General features: G+C 33.1%; 1 protein-coding gene across 1 annotated transcript; it reads right to left on the bottom strand.

The window, feature by feature from the left end:
- Positions 1 to 5,762: 5,762 nt before the first annotated feature.
- Positions 5,763 to 15,834, bottom strand: LOC128184631 (PC3-like endoprotease variant B). The gene is made up of 13 exons (XM_052854189.1): positions 15,558 to 15,834; positions 14,528 to 14,699; positions 13,900 to 14,001; positions 11,941 to 12,141; positions 11,641 to 11,787; positions 11,302 to 11,384; positions 9,773 to 9,861; positions 9,135 to 9,307; positions 8,617 to 8,853; positions 8,035 to 8,135; positions 7,492 to 7,710; positions 6,695 to 7,012; positions 5,763 to 6,278 (listed from the first exon to the last, which is right to left on the bottom strand). Exons 1-13 carry the CDS (start codon positions 15,611 to 15,613, stop codon positions 5,831 to 5,833), a joined length of 2,346 nt encoding a protein of 781 aa, XP_052710149.1. The 5' UTR covers positions 15,614 to 15,834; the 3' UTR covers positions 5,763 to 5,830.
- Positions 15,835 to 15,917: the final 83 nt, after the last annotated feature.

Raw genomic sequence — 15,917 nt, forward strand, 5'->3', positions numbered from 1 at the left:
AAAGAGGACTTTTAAAAGTAGGGGAATCGATATCATAGAAATAAATCAGAGAAAATAGATAAGAAAAACACCCTGAAAACAGACAAAGTGCCACACAGTCAGAGACATATTCCACGTTCATCACTATTATCATCAAGAGCCCACGAGTATACATCGTAATCTAATCCAGCGGTCAGGGACACACAATTAATACATTCTTGACCGTGCATTGACCACCATCTTAGTATTTAATTAAGTCCTTTTACTGCATAGCTGGTAAAATCATTGTTTATGCATTGTAATAAGTGTTATTATTAAACCGACTCGTAATTGATTCAAGCGTTTCACTCCGAGCTGTCAAATAAAAGAAAACATTTTTATGTGGATTTATTCCGTGATGTAAAGAAAACATTTTTATAAGGATTTATTTCGTTGTGTATAAAAAAAAACTTTTGCATTTCGTGAAATGTTCCTCGAATAGAAATGTGTCGCCATTATTAAAAAAAACCTCACAGATTTGCTGCAAATTTACTTGTATTCAATTAAAGCAATACGAGCTACAATTTTTATGATAGAAAAATGTAGTTCAGTAACGTCTTTTATCCATATTTTTTGGAAAAACTCTTCACATGCTCTTGTCGAAGCAAAATTACCTAACTGTAATCCAGCAAATGTTAGGATCGATTTACACATTAGTTATATATATTGTACTGACATCGTCCTTCTGATAAAAGTTATTGCTTTGATTTATAACTCGTTTAACTTATTTTAAAGGTTAATGTTATTAACGCACTAATTTTACAAACACCATTTTTTTTAGCATTTAATTTATTTAGTTTTTAAGTACGATTTCAAAAGAAAAATATTTACCACATTCCAGATGTAATTACATAAACAAGTTATTGAGAGCATTTCCCGGATAGCTGTCACATAAACATTGTCAAGAGTTTCGGGTATCAACCAATAATTTATTCTGACAACAATCTGCGAAATTAATTTTAAAAAGAATCGAAACAAAATCTCAGTATTTGTTATGTATTTTATAATGAAATGTACTTAGGTCATATAGCAGACTAAAGAAAAGTTTAATTACGTCAAAACAAATTAAAACAGTTGACATCATACCGACACCGTATACCGACCTCAAATTGTGTTACATGTATTTAAACCCTATACAACTTACATCCGTGTGCCACATTAACTGATTGACTGCAGCAGACAAATAAAGTGGAAACTAATTCATTCGGGTTGTAAACTAGACCCCCTGCATGCATAGTGTATGATACATGTAATAAATGCTTGTGTGGATTGCAGTCATAAAACTTTTCGGGGATTGGGTGGAAAAAAAGGGGGGGGGGGGGGGTAGATTTATTTGATAATTTTCAAAATTCAAATTAATTTATACAATCTTCTTTATTTGTTTAGTAAATTTATAAACATGACATAGGTTTAATTTGTCAATGAAAAAAGTGGAAGTCGCCATATTAAGTTACAAGAAGTATAACGTCAATGTATTTTATATTTTTGTACTTTTAATTAACTGACCCCTCGTTTCTGTGTCTCGCAGTTTGGTGTCAAACCAGGATACCGTGTACATAGCAAGGATGGCCAACCAAACATTTAAACAATGGGAGACCTTTTACATTGGTGTACGTGTCCTCTTTTGCGTTGAAAATTTCAAACAAAACAAATCCTAAACACAAAACAGGGTTGTCAGTTGGTAAATTTACTTCATCTTGCAGTATACTGCAGGCACATAACTATATATACGTACATGTAGCATGTAGGGGGGGGGGGCACTTAATTTTTCTCGCAGGAAACATGTTTAGTACGCTATGCTCTGCCCCCCCCCCACCCCTCCCACCTCCCGAATTTTGATTTTGAAATTCATGATTTTGAGAAGTTGCCTTATGTTTTGCTTGCCCTGATTTTTAAATGAGTTTGCCCTCCCCCCCCCCCCCCCCCCAACCCTTTTAAAACGCTACTATCAACCTCACCCCTGCGAATGTGTTCGGAATGTTTTCTTTATCGTGGTTAAGTAAGTAATAAATCCAGAGGTGCTCGAATGAAAGTTCACGAGACTTCACCGAGATTTGTTCAGTTCCTGTGAAATTTCGAGCGGAAGTATAAGTGTTCGGATAATATTCTCAATACGTAAGTACTGGTCGTTTTTCATATCATATCCTACTTTGATTTATGTTAAAACGGGAAAAGCTTTCAAGATGTATGTCTTATTTCACCTTCTAGCAGTTATTTATATTAAACGATAATATTCAGAACAGAGTTATCGTTCGTGTTCAACCACGTGTATAGTGGTTGAAAATATAAACATTGGGTTTCTTAATAAAATCATAACCATGTTTGATGCTTGTGGTGTGCAATACCATGTTTTAAAAAAATAATGGGTGTCTGTTTTGCATTAAAACTTAGTATATCGAGCCATTTTCAAGGAACATTCTGCATAAAATGGTAAAGTCTGTTTCACTATTGATGTTATTACTAGGTCAGGCGCGGATCGAAAATTAATCCTCAGGAGGGATCTCTTTTAAGCATGTTAGTTGTTGCAACAGCAGACAAAAACTAATTTTTGTATAGTCACATTTATTTCTAGAACACATTTAATTCACCGATTAATGAAGATAAAGTTTAAAATCAATAAACCTCTAGATTTTATATTTGACTACAAGAACCTAGATAATGGGTGCGTTCAGAGTACTGCCGTTGGCATACAAAAGTTACCATTGGCAATTTTTTTTACCATTGGTATACCAACGGTACCAATGTTTGCCGATAAAATTTACCATAGGTAGACATTTCTGCAGACGATCTAGAGCTCTGTTAGCGATGGTAACTTTTTTATGACGTCACAAAAATGGCGGATATTTTGTATGCACTGAAGGCAACAGATTAATTTAACAGCTTTTCCACCTTAAACCTTGTTGTAGCTGAACAATTCCTTTAAGCATTGTAACATTTCAAAAATACAACTGAAATTTTTTTTTCCGTATATGTAGGCATGTTGCAGGTGTTTGGGGGACATTGGTTGGAATATGACTGCCATCTAAAGCACCAAAACATTTTGAAATTGAAAGTTTTATCCAATTAGTTGCTTAATTGTGATGAAGGCTATCTATTTGGCCTTAATATTTTTAAGGAGGAGAAAATACTCTATAAAAAACTTCCTTTTGAAGATGTTCTAAAACCGTTCAGCCATGCATCAAAAGTTCTCAAACGTAGTTTCCACAAAACACCAATCGTTCCTTTTCAACATTAGGGATGGGGCCAATTAGATTGTTGTTGGTATTAACCATAGTATGACTTTCAAATGTATCCCTGGACAAACGGTATCAAAATCATCGGTGTCTATATTATGGTATTAAAGTAATCGCATAGTTATGATTCGCTCTAGCCATGTTTTTCCAAAGATATACACACGTTTTATGGGAGAAGAAAAACTGTAAGAAAAAAATTCTTTATTGTACACAAATTATAATTTTGAATGTATCATTTTGGTGCAAAATGATCAACGAGGTAAAAATATTGCATCTTGGTTTGACATTTTCCGCTAAATAATCAGCCAGTGTTGACAATGGTACACCAAAGGTACCATTGTTAACATTGGTAAATTTCCTACTATCTGTACCCTAAAACTCGTTCAGAGTATATATGGGTCCAATTGCACCAATGGCACAAATTGTTACCATTGGCAAACTGGTATTGGTACCACTGGAAATACTCTGAACGCACCCACTGTGAAATACGAGGTACGGTTTTTACTGCGAAACGGTCAAATAAAACCACGTGGTCTAAAATTTGAATGACAATAACATTCGCAGGGGTGAACCTGTTCTTTGTGTATTTACCGTTCAGTTAACAGCGTTGACAAACGCCTTGTTTTACTATAGTTCTAGCAGATCTTATAGTTCTACACGCAGGATGGAGCTCGAGCTTGTTTAGTTACAGATCTGGAGAAATTAATATTATAAACTTTCGTTTAAAAAAATCTATATAAATTATACAAATATGGATGTATACAGCCATGATTATATAAGGGCATCATTTGAATTAATTTGATATTCAACGACATAATATTGATTAGCAAATTAATCAAACAGTTTTTTTTTAATGCATGAAAAAATCCGTACATATAAAATAATCTTTAAGTGAAATACAACATGTACATGTATTTCACATTATTGGTACATGTACAATTGGTTCCCATGTAAAGGAAATCTCCTAATACAGCTGTATTTTAGGGTTAAAATTTGAATATTTCTCTACATCTTTATACAAATATCTTCATCTATTAATGACCACACATTCAGTCATCTTAATCGGTTTCTCGGGTGTAACTTGTTGCCTATTTACTTGAAATGATATTTGTTCATAAGTCAAAGGTGAAGTCATTTTACAGAGTTCTTCATCTTCATTAATTTAACTAAGTATATTAGCAAAATATCTAATAAACGGTAATCCAACGGTTGTGTACTGGTCACGTTAGAGCAAGTACTGGTCCGGTTAATTTTTTCTCGTCTATTAAGAATGTCCCATGCTTAAATACTGAAAATCTTTGAAACGTTTTAAGACATCACTTTTTAAAATAATACTTTGATCTGGGACGTACGTCCATGCTTTCATTGAAAGAATAAAAGAAACAACATTTTCCTGAGATCAAGAGTTTATCTATACAAAGATTCAAGAACAAAAAATAACAAAATTTAAAGAAAAATTCAACCAATAAACTTTTCAAAGGTCAACAGTTCTGATATTTCTTGCAAATTAAGTGACAACAAAAATAAGTGACACTTTTAAGGCAAGGATATGAAAATGATCATGATATTAAATAATTTCTTATTTTGCAGCTGAAGAGAGCTCAAAAAAAAATAAAAGTTTAAAAAAAAAAGAAAGTATAAAATCTGTATTATTATTTTTTTTGCATATTTAACGTACAAAAAAATTGAAAAAGTTGAGATGTTTGAAATATTTCAATGTACATGTATTTGGATTTCATAAAATGCTCAGACATATTAGATTTGAGTACAAGAAATGTAAAATAAATTCTTAATGTACAAAGTTTGTGGATTTCAACAAAAATAGAATTCTAAATACTCAACAATAAAGAAGGATTTCAACATTCAATGATATAAAAGTAAGATCTCTATCAAGAGAGTAAAAATGGATTTCATTTTTCAAGTTATGAATTTTATACAAAAATTTACAAAAGTGAAATTCAACAATTCATTAGAAAATATTTTAAGTAATAGTACCCTGACCATCTAAGTATTATTTGTGAGGATTTTTCTATCTTGCCGACTGATTGCAGACAAATTGAAATAAATTGAGATTCAGAATCCTCAAAATATAATGCATAAAAAATATTTCATTATCAATCAAAAGCTGCGTAGCAAAAAGAGTATACAAAAGAAAACCCAGCTCCCAAAAATTAATCTCAGAAAAAACTATTGCGTTCAACACAAGTTTTCAATCATTCTAGCCAATATAGGCTTACATAATCAATAAATAAGAATAGTTGGTCAACATGGAAACTAATAGCTTTCAAAGCATGAATTGATAAAAAATTATAAAGGTAGCACTCACTTTAACAAGTACATGTGTACTTTTAATGAATTATTCTCAAAATAAAGTTGTCAAAAAATATATTAATTCACTATCTTCTATTTTATTTAAAATAATAATTTTATATTCATATTGATTCAAATGGAAAAATGTAAATAGACAAGTTTTTCCTTCAAATATATTCAATTGAATATTTTTGTGTTTAAATACACAACACCGTAAAATTCACCTAATGACCAACTGATCCTCTTTAAAGCCTTAAAAACTGTGTTTACTAATTCCTCTGGAGGATTTCATCAATCTCATCCAGCAAGTCCTGCCTGGCGTCCCGCCCACGCTTCTCTTCTCTGTAATGGCTGTTCTGGTCATCCCTCTTATCCAGCAAATCCTCCAGCTCTCTAAGTACCGTCTTGTACAGCCCGTCATCATCCTGCCTTTTTTCACCGTCAAACCCTCGATCCTCTATCTTGTCATCCAAAAAGCGGTCCACGAAATCTTTCCCATCTTTGAAATCCCTCTCTTTTTCTTCCCTGACCTCGGTTTCATGGTAGGCCTTCTTTCTCTTGTCCCCCATGTTCCTTTTCAGTTTTAAGTTCCTCGATTTCCTCAGTTCCTCTTTTTCTATCGTCTCCACTGCAGACAGGGGCAGTTTGTGGGACTCTGTGTTGCCTGCGCTACGAGCTGTCAGTGTTTCTGCTGTTCCATAAAAGATCAGCTGAAATCTGAGTAAGAAAAAGACACATAACTAATGTTTTTTCTTCATATATTCAAGGTTTCATAACTTTATCATCACATGAGAAAAAAATTAAAAGGAAAACTGTAGATTCTGTAGATTTACGCAAGTACCCAGTACTTAATTCCGCGATTCAGCGGCTTAGCATCAAATCGCAAGAACATTAAATTTTTATCATAAATTTATGTAGTTTACATATGTAAGAAAATTAAAAGCAAGATTTTTGAGAGATGAGCTTCTCAGAATTTTTCGCAGATATTATTTCCTCACATTTGATCAGGAATCTACAGTATACTGGTGTTTAATCTGATAGATTAAACAAAGTAAACATACTAATTTAGCATACTAATTTATGATTATATGAAAGGATATTTCAACTAACAGTCAACATCATGAAAAACCTACTTCTCCAGTTTCCCTGTGTTATCCGAAGTAGATTTACGATTGTCACAAACTTTCACCTCCCAATCTCCAGATGGATTTTCCCCCCAGTTATGAACCGTCATAAAAGTAAAGTCAATTCCGCCTCTAGCATTATCGTTCTTTCTGGTAGACAGCATTTCTGACACAGTTTTGCTGGGAGACGTCAGGTAAATCTGGATGTCACCTCGTCGTGTGTGCTCTAACTTGACGTAGAGTTGTACGTGTTCCAGTTGAATTATGGGAGTGCCGTCCGGGACGTACGGTACAGTCTTTGTTATACAGTCTCTTGTGGGGATAGGTCTGAAAAAAAAAACATACAGAAAACTGAACTAAATATTCCTAAAATATTCACGACAGTGTAATAATGGGGAGCAATACTGTGTTTTTGATTTCACTAGACCTTATGCCCTATCAAGGATAAAGGAAGATTTTGCAAATAATAAATAATCACAAATATTGTGGACAAGTCAATAATGTATTACAAATTTGCATTTTTAACTAAAGGACATTAAACTGAAGTTTTAAGTACATCATAAGTACTAGGCTTTTTTCTGCAAATTCTAGTTACATTTTTTCTATTCTATTTTTTGCATTTTTATAATTGATGACGTAGGTTTCAAACAAGGATAAGATAAAAACATTAGTAAATATATGTTCAATCGATTTATTTGCATTTGAGAAAATATTGCAAATCTTAACAGAAAATTTTGCAGCCCACAGAAGATAAAGTCACCATACAAAATAATAAGGAATAAATATTCACTGTTGAAGCAACTTACTTGTTGACCTCATACATCTGAGATTTTTGGATTTTGAGCTCAGGAACAGTTTGCCAGTTCAGAGCAGCATTAACCATAGCCCCACAATCCATGACTCCAAACCCGAATGTGTGGCTGACGTGTTTCCCTGCACCGTTCACGACCCACGTCTGGTCGACTGAGGGAATCTTAGCTGTCTCCACGACAATGTGCTGCATGTCCCTCCAGGTCAAATCTGGGCTGTGTTAATTAAAAAGGTCACATGTAGTAAAGTATGTTTCTCTAAAGACTAATATTCATGAAAGTTTGTAGTTGTATTAATCTATATGGATCACATTATATGAAGGTGGAATGCGTATCTGTAGCTGTTGAGTACGCAGCTCAAGAATGTACATGTAAATGACAGAGAAAAAAGGTGGATGATAATCAGTTGGGGTCAGCACTGATTTGAAGAACAACCTTTTTGTCTTTGTGTCAAACATTTCAGAACTTTAAAATCTCAGAAATCGTAAATCCATCTTTCCATGAAAAACCTAATGCTGATAGCTGTATAACTGTACTTACTTTGCCTCTAGGGCCAGGGCTGCACAGCCAGCTGCCAGTGGAGCAGCAGCAGAGGTTCCCTCAAACCCAAGAATACACCCACCATTTATGTCTGTGGTCACCTACAGTACAAAGAAAAGTCTTTAACTTACATGTACTATGCATGAACAATACAATATTATGATAACACCTTTATTTCATTTAATCTACATAAATTTTTCTCTGCTCATTTTATAATTTTAGTGCCAATATACTGGTAACCTATGGTATTTAGGGCTAATAACGTATATCCAGTTTTTTCCGCAAGTCACAAAATTTGCGAAACTGGGGAAAATGTGTATTCTTTTTAATATTTGCACCAGCCATTTTTTAAGAATTAAAAAGTTTCTTATGGCAAAAAATACCGGATATAATTTCTACGCGTGGAAATTTTGCCGTGTTATCACAAAAAAGATGAAAATTACATATTTGTGAAAATTACCTGGTACCAGATAATTATACAGTATTTCAATATCAAGCAGTGATATAAAGGATTTCCAGACAGATTGCAACCCTATTAAGGGCTGACAAGAGATTTTTTAACCCTCTCCTTCTATAACTCACCACTTTGATTTTAGGCTGTCCTTCAAACTCCCCCGCTCGGATTTCTCCCCCACTGGGAACCACAGTCAAGGTGGACGCGCACTTCTCGTCAAAGTAGGGCGCCTGGCCTCGGTCAGTGATGCTTCCGACAGAGAGGGAGTAGGGGGAGGAGACATAACCATCACATCCACAGTCGTCGTCATGGACACCACCATTTCCTGTAGCCCACACATAGATAATACCTTTTCCATTACGTCCCTGCAATAGTATTTAATATTTAAGTTTAACGAAATCATGAAATCTCAGTATAAAAATATTTCAAAAATAAGATTTCATATTCTATCAAATTATGACAGATCTCTTTGATCTGGTACAACATCATCTTGAAAAAATTGAATGATATACATGGCAAACAATACAGATAGCCAATAAAAAAAATATCTTCAAATATTCCAATTAAGAGACTGATGGACTTCTTTTGAGACATTTTTCTTGAATAATAAAACAAGACACACATCTACATTTTAATCTATTCTGACCTTTTTGACCCCTGCTTCCAAGGCGTCCTTGGTAGCAGGACCCGGTCCCTCCATGGTCATTCCGTCGTCCCTGGGCCCCCAAGAGGCACTCATAACATCGATAAACTGGTTCTTGTAATTCAAGGCCTTTGCCTCGATGGAATCGTATACCTCCCCATCCAACATACGCACACCTAGAAGGAAAAAAAAAATCATCAATTTAGATGTTACCTCACAAATACTTATCTTTTACTGAATGTTTTCTTTACACATATTCAAATTTGTTCAAGATTACATGAATCAATGGAATAAACAAGAGAGACCAAATCATATTTAAATTTTTCAAAAATTATATGTAGGTAGGGTGATAGATGTGCCATTCATACAAATTTAAGAAACTTTAAGTAGGTTATCCCCCTTTATTTGAATGGTTGGTAAAGTTCCAGATTTTAACGTTACTGGTAGAAAGAGTATAATCTAAACAACCTAGCTTAGTTAAAATCTACAACACGGTACTTTTTGTAATGATAGAGATAGCCCTATACCTGTTAATTCAATACCAGTTTCAAGTCTAGTTTTTTATCTAAAGATTTCCAAAATCATTGGTTAGCATTATAGACTGTCCATTGCCTGAATTGACTGATTGATTGACAGCTTACCTCCCACCTGGGCATTGTATGCCACACCCACACTACAGACACTGTTGTTAGCCTCGGCGGCAATCTCACCGGCGCAGCGAGTTCCGTGACTGAAGGTAAAAAACAGATCCCATTACCGGTAGTGAAATCTACATACATTGTATCAAGGTATTTGGGGTGTTCTGATCCCAAACATATAAAAACAATAATATCCCTGTAGCATATTTATCAACAAGCTTAGTTATGGAAAAACTAGGGTAAGAGATAACCTTTTTTACATGTTCATGTATGTTTTAGTAATGATCCATTATTATTTGTTTAAGGTCAGTCGACACGTTCCTCGAGCATCTTTTTTGTATCTCCTCGTAATAAAGAGTTCCAATAAAACATATTAATTTTGTAATGATTAAAATTTACTTGTATATGGTTATTTGTCTAGATGGCTGAGTGGTTGGAACCGTGGCCGCTCTCTGCCAGAAGCGTATAGGTTCTAAAGGTTGTGAGTTCAAATCCCTGCCCCGGCCGAGATAGAGTTCTAATATACATGTAGTGAATTGTGATGTGCTGTACATTTATTTATTTTTATATCAGCAATTCAAGTGTAATTTCAAGAAGATTATATAGGAAATTGCATACTCTAGTATTTTGCAGAAATGCCTGATAAGGTTCCCTAATTTTTTGCAAGAAAGCTTGTCAAAGTAGTAGTAAACCAGTAACAAATTCCTGGAAAAAGTTATATAAAATTGAGGAACGTGTCGTCTGACATTAATATGAAAATGCCTTACAATTCTTAAAATAATTTTAAAAAGTTGGAATCTTCACAATACTAAATCAAGACATTAAAAGAATTAAGGCCCTTTTAACAGGAATGGCTAAAGTGGATTATCCAGTTTCAAGACGGACAGACAGACAGACAGATGGGTGGACAATGCATCCAGGGATGCCAGTGTTTTGCCATGCTCCACATGTACAATAGACATTACAGGTAGAAATTTATGTCTTTTGAATTACAAAACCGTAAACTTAACCATACCATCTCTACCAAAACAGAATAACTCTAAACATATCAAGCAAGTAGGAACAAACAAATGCAAACAAAAACAAAATATGGTAAACTAGGGCATTTAAAACAAGTACACTTATAAATAACAGCACATGCAGAGGTCAAGAATTTGAGCATCCAACATAAAATATATGTATAAAAAATAGGTTTTCAAAACATATAACATTTTGCACAATTTAACCAACAAGCTTTAAAAGATTGCAATTTTAATGCATGCTTAGACCACTGACTTTACATATATCTGATACATTACCTCAACTCTGGCTGGCATTAAATCACAAAACAGACAATCAGTGAAAATATCTTATCAAGTTAATATGAAAATAGTTCAAAATCTTTAAATTTCACCAGCATATAGCTTTTTATTCTACAATTAGTTGCCAATGTTTTCTCTATAAGACTGAATATAGTGAGAACTGTCTGTGAAGATCACAATTTTTTTTTTAATTTATTTATACGACTGAATACAACCAGAATATTCTCTGACCTGTTTCCTGGAGTTCTTGTGTCTGGCATAGGGTCATTCTGTTTGTCGTCTTTATCATTCATATCAGCGCTAGCAAAGGGGGACTGCAGAAAAAATACATGTTATCTCAAAGAGATCACAAAATTAGTACATGTACTGAATAACAAAGTTTTTCTATTTTCTATTTTTAAAGAGCTTGTAATTTCTTAATTGGTTTGATTTTTTTTTTTTCAAAGGGAGAAACTTGATAAACTTACGGTCATAAACATGTCAATAATGCTAGACAAGACTTTACAATACTTCATATAAATCTTTCAGAATGCATAATATTTTAAGTTATCAATCTATAATCATACTAACATAATTCTTTTTAAGGTCAGGGTGATTGTGATCTATCCCATCATCCAACACAGTGACCGTGACCCCTTTGCCGGTGTAACCTTGATCCCAGGCGATCTTTATATTTAGGTCAATATATTTCGTTCCACCTGACTGTCCATTATTTTCCTGAAATACACAATCTTCTGGTTAGTCAAACTTAAGATTAATAAAAGTTCATTCATTTTTTTTTCTATTAAGAGGAATTTTAGTAATCACAACAGCTTGTAAATTATCTTGTTAATGTTTATTCTTGCATGACCTTTTGACCTCAATACTTACACAGTACCACTGGTCTTTGTAGTATGGGTCGTTGAAGGTCACACCTTCACTACCAGAAAACCCCCGGCTATACAAGTGTGGCGTTGGGGCTCGAAAATATTCAGAGGGGTCAAAGTTTCGCTCTGGCATCTCCAGCTGTTTGTCGTGAAGAATTTCTCGCTTCTCTCGAATCAGAAGCTTCTGCTGCTGTACAAACTGGACCTAAATGATAAAACCAAAATCCCTTTATCGTTAAATACATGTACCAGTGTGTGATAATGATACAGCTGATAGTACTGTAGTAAAATATACAAATATATGGTCGCATATCTTCCAATATAAGAAGATAAAAGTATGTGAAATACATGAGAGGGATGCACCCTACTGCACTTAAGTTTGAAATATATAATTAATATAATTATAATGTACTAAATTTGACCATGACTTTCTAATGTATCTTTAACTCTGTCTAGTGTGCAAAAATTTACATGTTATTTTAGTTGTTGAGTTAAAACCTAACTAGAACTGTCCTAATGGGACTAATACCCCCGCTAGGCTCATTTCAAATGGGACAAATAATTGAATTGAATAATAATTAAGGTTTGGAACACATACAAAAAAAAAATAGTTAACAAAGAAAAAGAAAAATCAAAATTGTCAGAATTTCACTGTAAATACATATCTATAACAGTAATACATTTACAAATGTATGTATTTGATGATATATTTTTTTAATTTAATTGATTTAAAGAAAAACCAACAAAATGACAATAACCCCTCCCTTTGCAGTGAATAGAAATACCGGTAGCCAAGCAATGCTCTTCTGTTGATAAAACTTTCAATATCTTTCTAATAAGAGTCTTGACAGATGCAATTAGTTGTTTCAAATTTTCCTCACTTTCTCCTATGGCACAATTGAACTCCATATCAGAAAATTGATCCCATAGGACTATGATTTTCTTTGATGAGCTTGTTAAATTTAATAAACTCCCAAAACATTACCATAATTACCATACTATGTAAAAATATGTAAAAAAGAAAATTTAATATTACAAACAATTTTAAAATTGCCAAAACACTACAATCATATCAGTAATTTTGAATTTCATTTAAATTAATGCCCAATAGGGTCACTTCATCAAATTACTTTACAAATAAATTTAAACAACCTCTAAAAATAGTTTAACTTCTTTATTAATAATTATATTATTTATTTCCTTATAATGATAGACCTTTTGGTTTACATGAAACAGTTTTAAAATAGCCCCAAAACCATCACCCATTTTACAGATTATCAATTTCCCCTAAACACATGCTCCATCTGAGCCATGGCTCAGATAATGGCTCCCTTGGGACAAATGAATTCAGCCAAACTTGTCTTTGATGTTCTCATTAGCTCCTAAGAATTTATCATTGACAAACAAAAACTTTGCATTGTCAGTTGATAGAATACTTTTAAAAAATAATTATTTTTTATTAATTAAGACATAAAGACAAAAAATCCATCTGGATGTATTTATATAAATATATTTTAGAGTGTTTTCTATTAATTAATTAATAAAATCTGTAAGGATTACCTCCCTTACTTTTCAACAATAGTGTACAATATATAGAATAAGGAAAATGAATACTGTCATAAAATCATTAAATCTTGTCTGATCTTAAAAAAAATTGCAGGTGCACATCTTCAGATGGTGTTCAACATATGTACAAATTTTCAAACTGTTCCATGCAGTAATAAAAAATTCTATAGGGGGGACAAAGTTGCGTCTACAGACAGACGGACAGACAGACAGACGGACAGACGGACAGACGGACAGGGTGAAACCAATATACCCCCCTAAACTTCGTTTGCGGGGGTATAATGAATATTCATAATGAATGTAAAAGAACAGTCAACATGATCTTTAAAAAAATTTTAAGCAAGTGAATTTCTTTCAGTTAGTAAGATAAATAGTGAGACGTTCGAATCCATCTTACCCTGTGGTCATTGCTGAGTCTCTGGACATGAGATTCTGCACTTCGCTTTGATCTCCTGGAGACATCTTTATGTTCCAGCAGATGGTAACCCAGCTCTTCTAGCTACAACCAATCAAAAATAAATATTGTACATAGCTACAACCAATCAAAATTGAATACTGTAAACAACTAAGCCAAACAAAACTAATTATTGTACATTGCTACAAACAATCAAAACTGAATATAATATTGTACACAGCTAGCCAACAACCAATCAAACTACATATTATATATAGCTACAATTAATCAAAACTGAATAATTACTGTGAACAATTAAAACCAATCAAAACTGAGTATTGCAAGCAGCTACAACCAATCAAACTTATTAATGTATACAACTACAACCAATCAAAGCTGAATATTGTATACAGCTACATCCATTCAAAATTAAATACTATCCACAGCTACAACCAATCAAAACTCAATATTTTAAACAACCAAACAAAACTAAATATTGTACACAGCTTAAACAAAATATTTTGCACAGAGAAATGAGTAAAAACATAATTCTGATATATCTACAGAATTATAATATTATTGACCAAGTTCATTTTGTCTGTCCAGTGCAGTCATGAACTATATTACAAACCTCGTCTGCAACGGTGAAGCCATGCTCAGCAGCCAAGTCATGGATGGCCGACCTCTTGTTGACCTTCACCAGGAACAGGTTCAGGTAGTTGTCATCCTCTGATGACACAGGAAGTGCCGAACTGACCGTCAGTCCCAGCAACAAGAGAGCCCACATGGCTCTACTGTTAATCCTGTAATTAAAGTGAATACACAATATATACTTTCTTTGTAATTATATTAAGGGCTAGATGGCTATAGATGATTAGCAAAATATCCATCAGATTAACTTAAAATTTTCAGAAACTATATTTTTAGCCAAAAATATCATTTCATAGTAAAGAAAAAACCTTAAATATATTCTTGTTGTAAAATCTGAATTTTTTTTCTAAATCGTTAAACAGAACTCTTTGTCTCAGGGAGATTAATATAGTCCACAAAATGTTACAACCATTCAGCTCTCTTAATTAAGGCTTCAAAATAGGACAGGTGGCTTAGATTATAATCAGCTGGGGTATACATGTACTTGACAAAAAAATTGGCTGTTATCTGTATTTATACACATTACTGGTTTGAAATTAAAAAAAAAAAAAATTGCAGAGGAAGCACTGTTAAATGTGGGATCCACATTGCCCAATTGTACAACTTTTTTCAGTTGTATGTATATAGTAGCACAACAGAAAACGTCATCATTATGAGCTCTAACAAATTTTCAATAGAATAATGATTTTTTTTTTCATTATGAAAGAGATTCTTGAAAACAATGTGTGTATGTTAGAATGAGTAAGTTAACATACATGTTACATAATTTCAGTACATAAACTTTTATATTGTGAGTGTACCTGTATACACAATTTCATGTTCATCATCATTGGGGCTAATATATGACCACTTCATTTATGGGCTTAATTAAACTTAACATCTGATCAGTTCTTTTATAAAAAGAAAAATATTTTAAAAACATTTTACAACATGTAAGTATGTTAAATTAAAATATGAATAAGAATGCAAGGATTTAATTACCACACATCTCAGTATTACTTCAACTGTACCTGAATCCTGTTTGGAAACTTTTCAAAACTGATCCGGTGCATTCTGATTTTCCCATATGTTACCCAGACCAAACACCAATAAATATAATATTTATTAATTCCTTTCACAATATATTGCTTTCAGAATCTATTTATCCCAATACTTTTTTATAATATCCTCTCTTTGAGCTATAATCCAACACTATAAAGTACATATATATGTGTGCAGTTTTTGCTTTCACCAATGTTTCCACTGCAAACGTGGCACTCAAACTAAAAAACTACGCAATCTATTGATACACCTATTTCATGATGAGAAACATATACAAAACTCTTCATTTTTATTGTGCTGAGAAAATTAGCCTTTATAGATAGGATTTA

The sequence above is a fragment of the Crassostrea angulata genome, chromosome 5, assembly GCF_025612915.1.
Source record: "Crassostrea angulata isolate pt1a10 chromosome 5, ASM2561291v2, whole genome shotgun sequence".
NCBI lineage: Eukaryota > Metazoa > Mollusca > Bivalvia > Ostreida > Ostreidae > Magallana > Magallana angulata.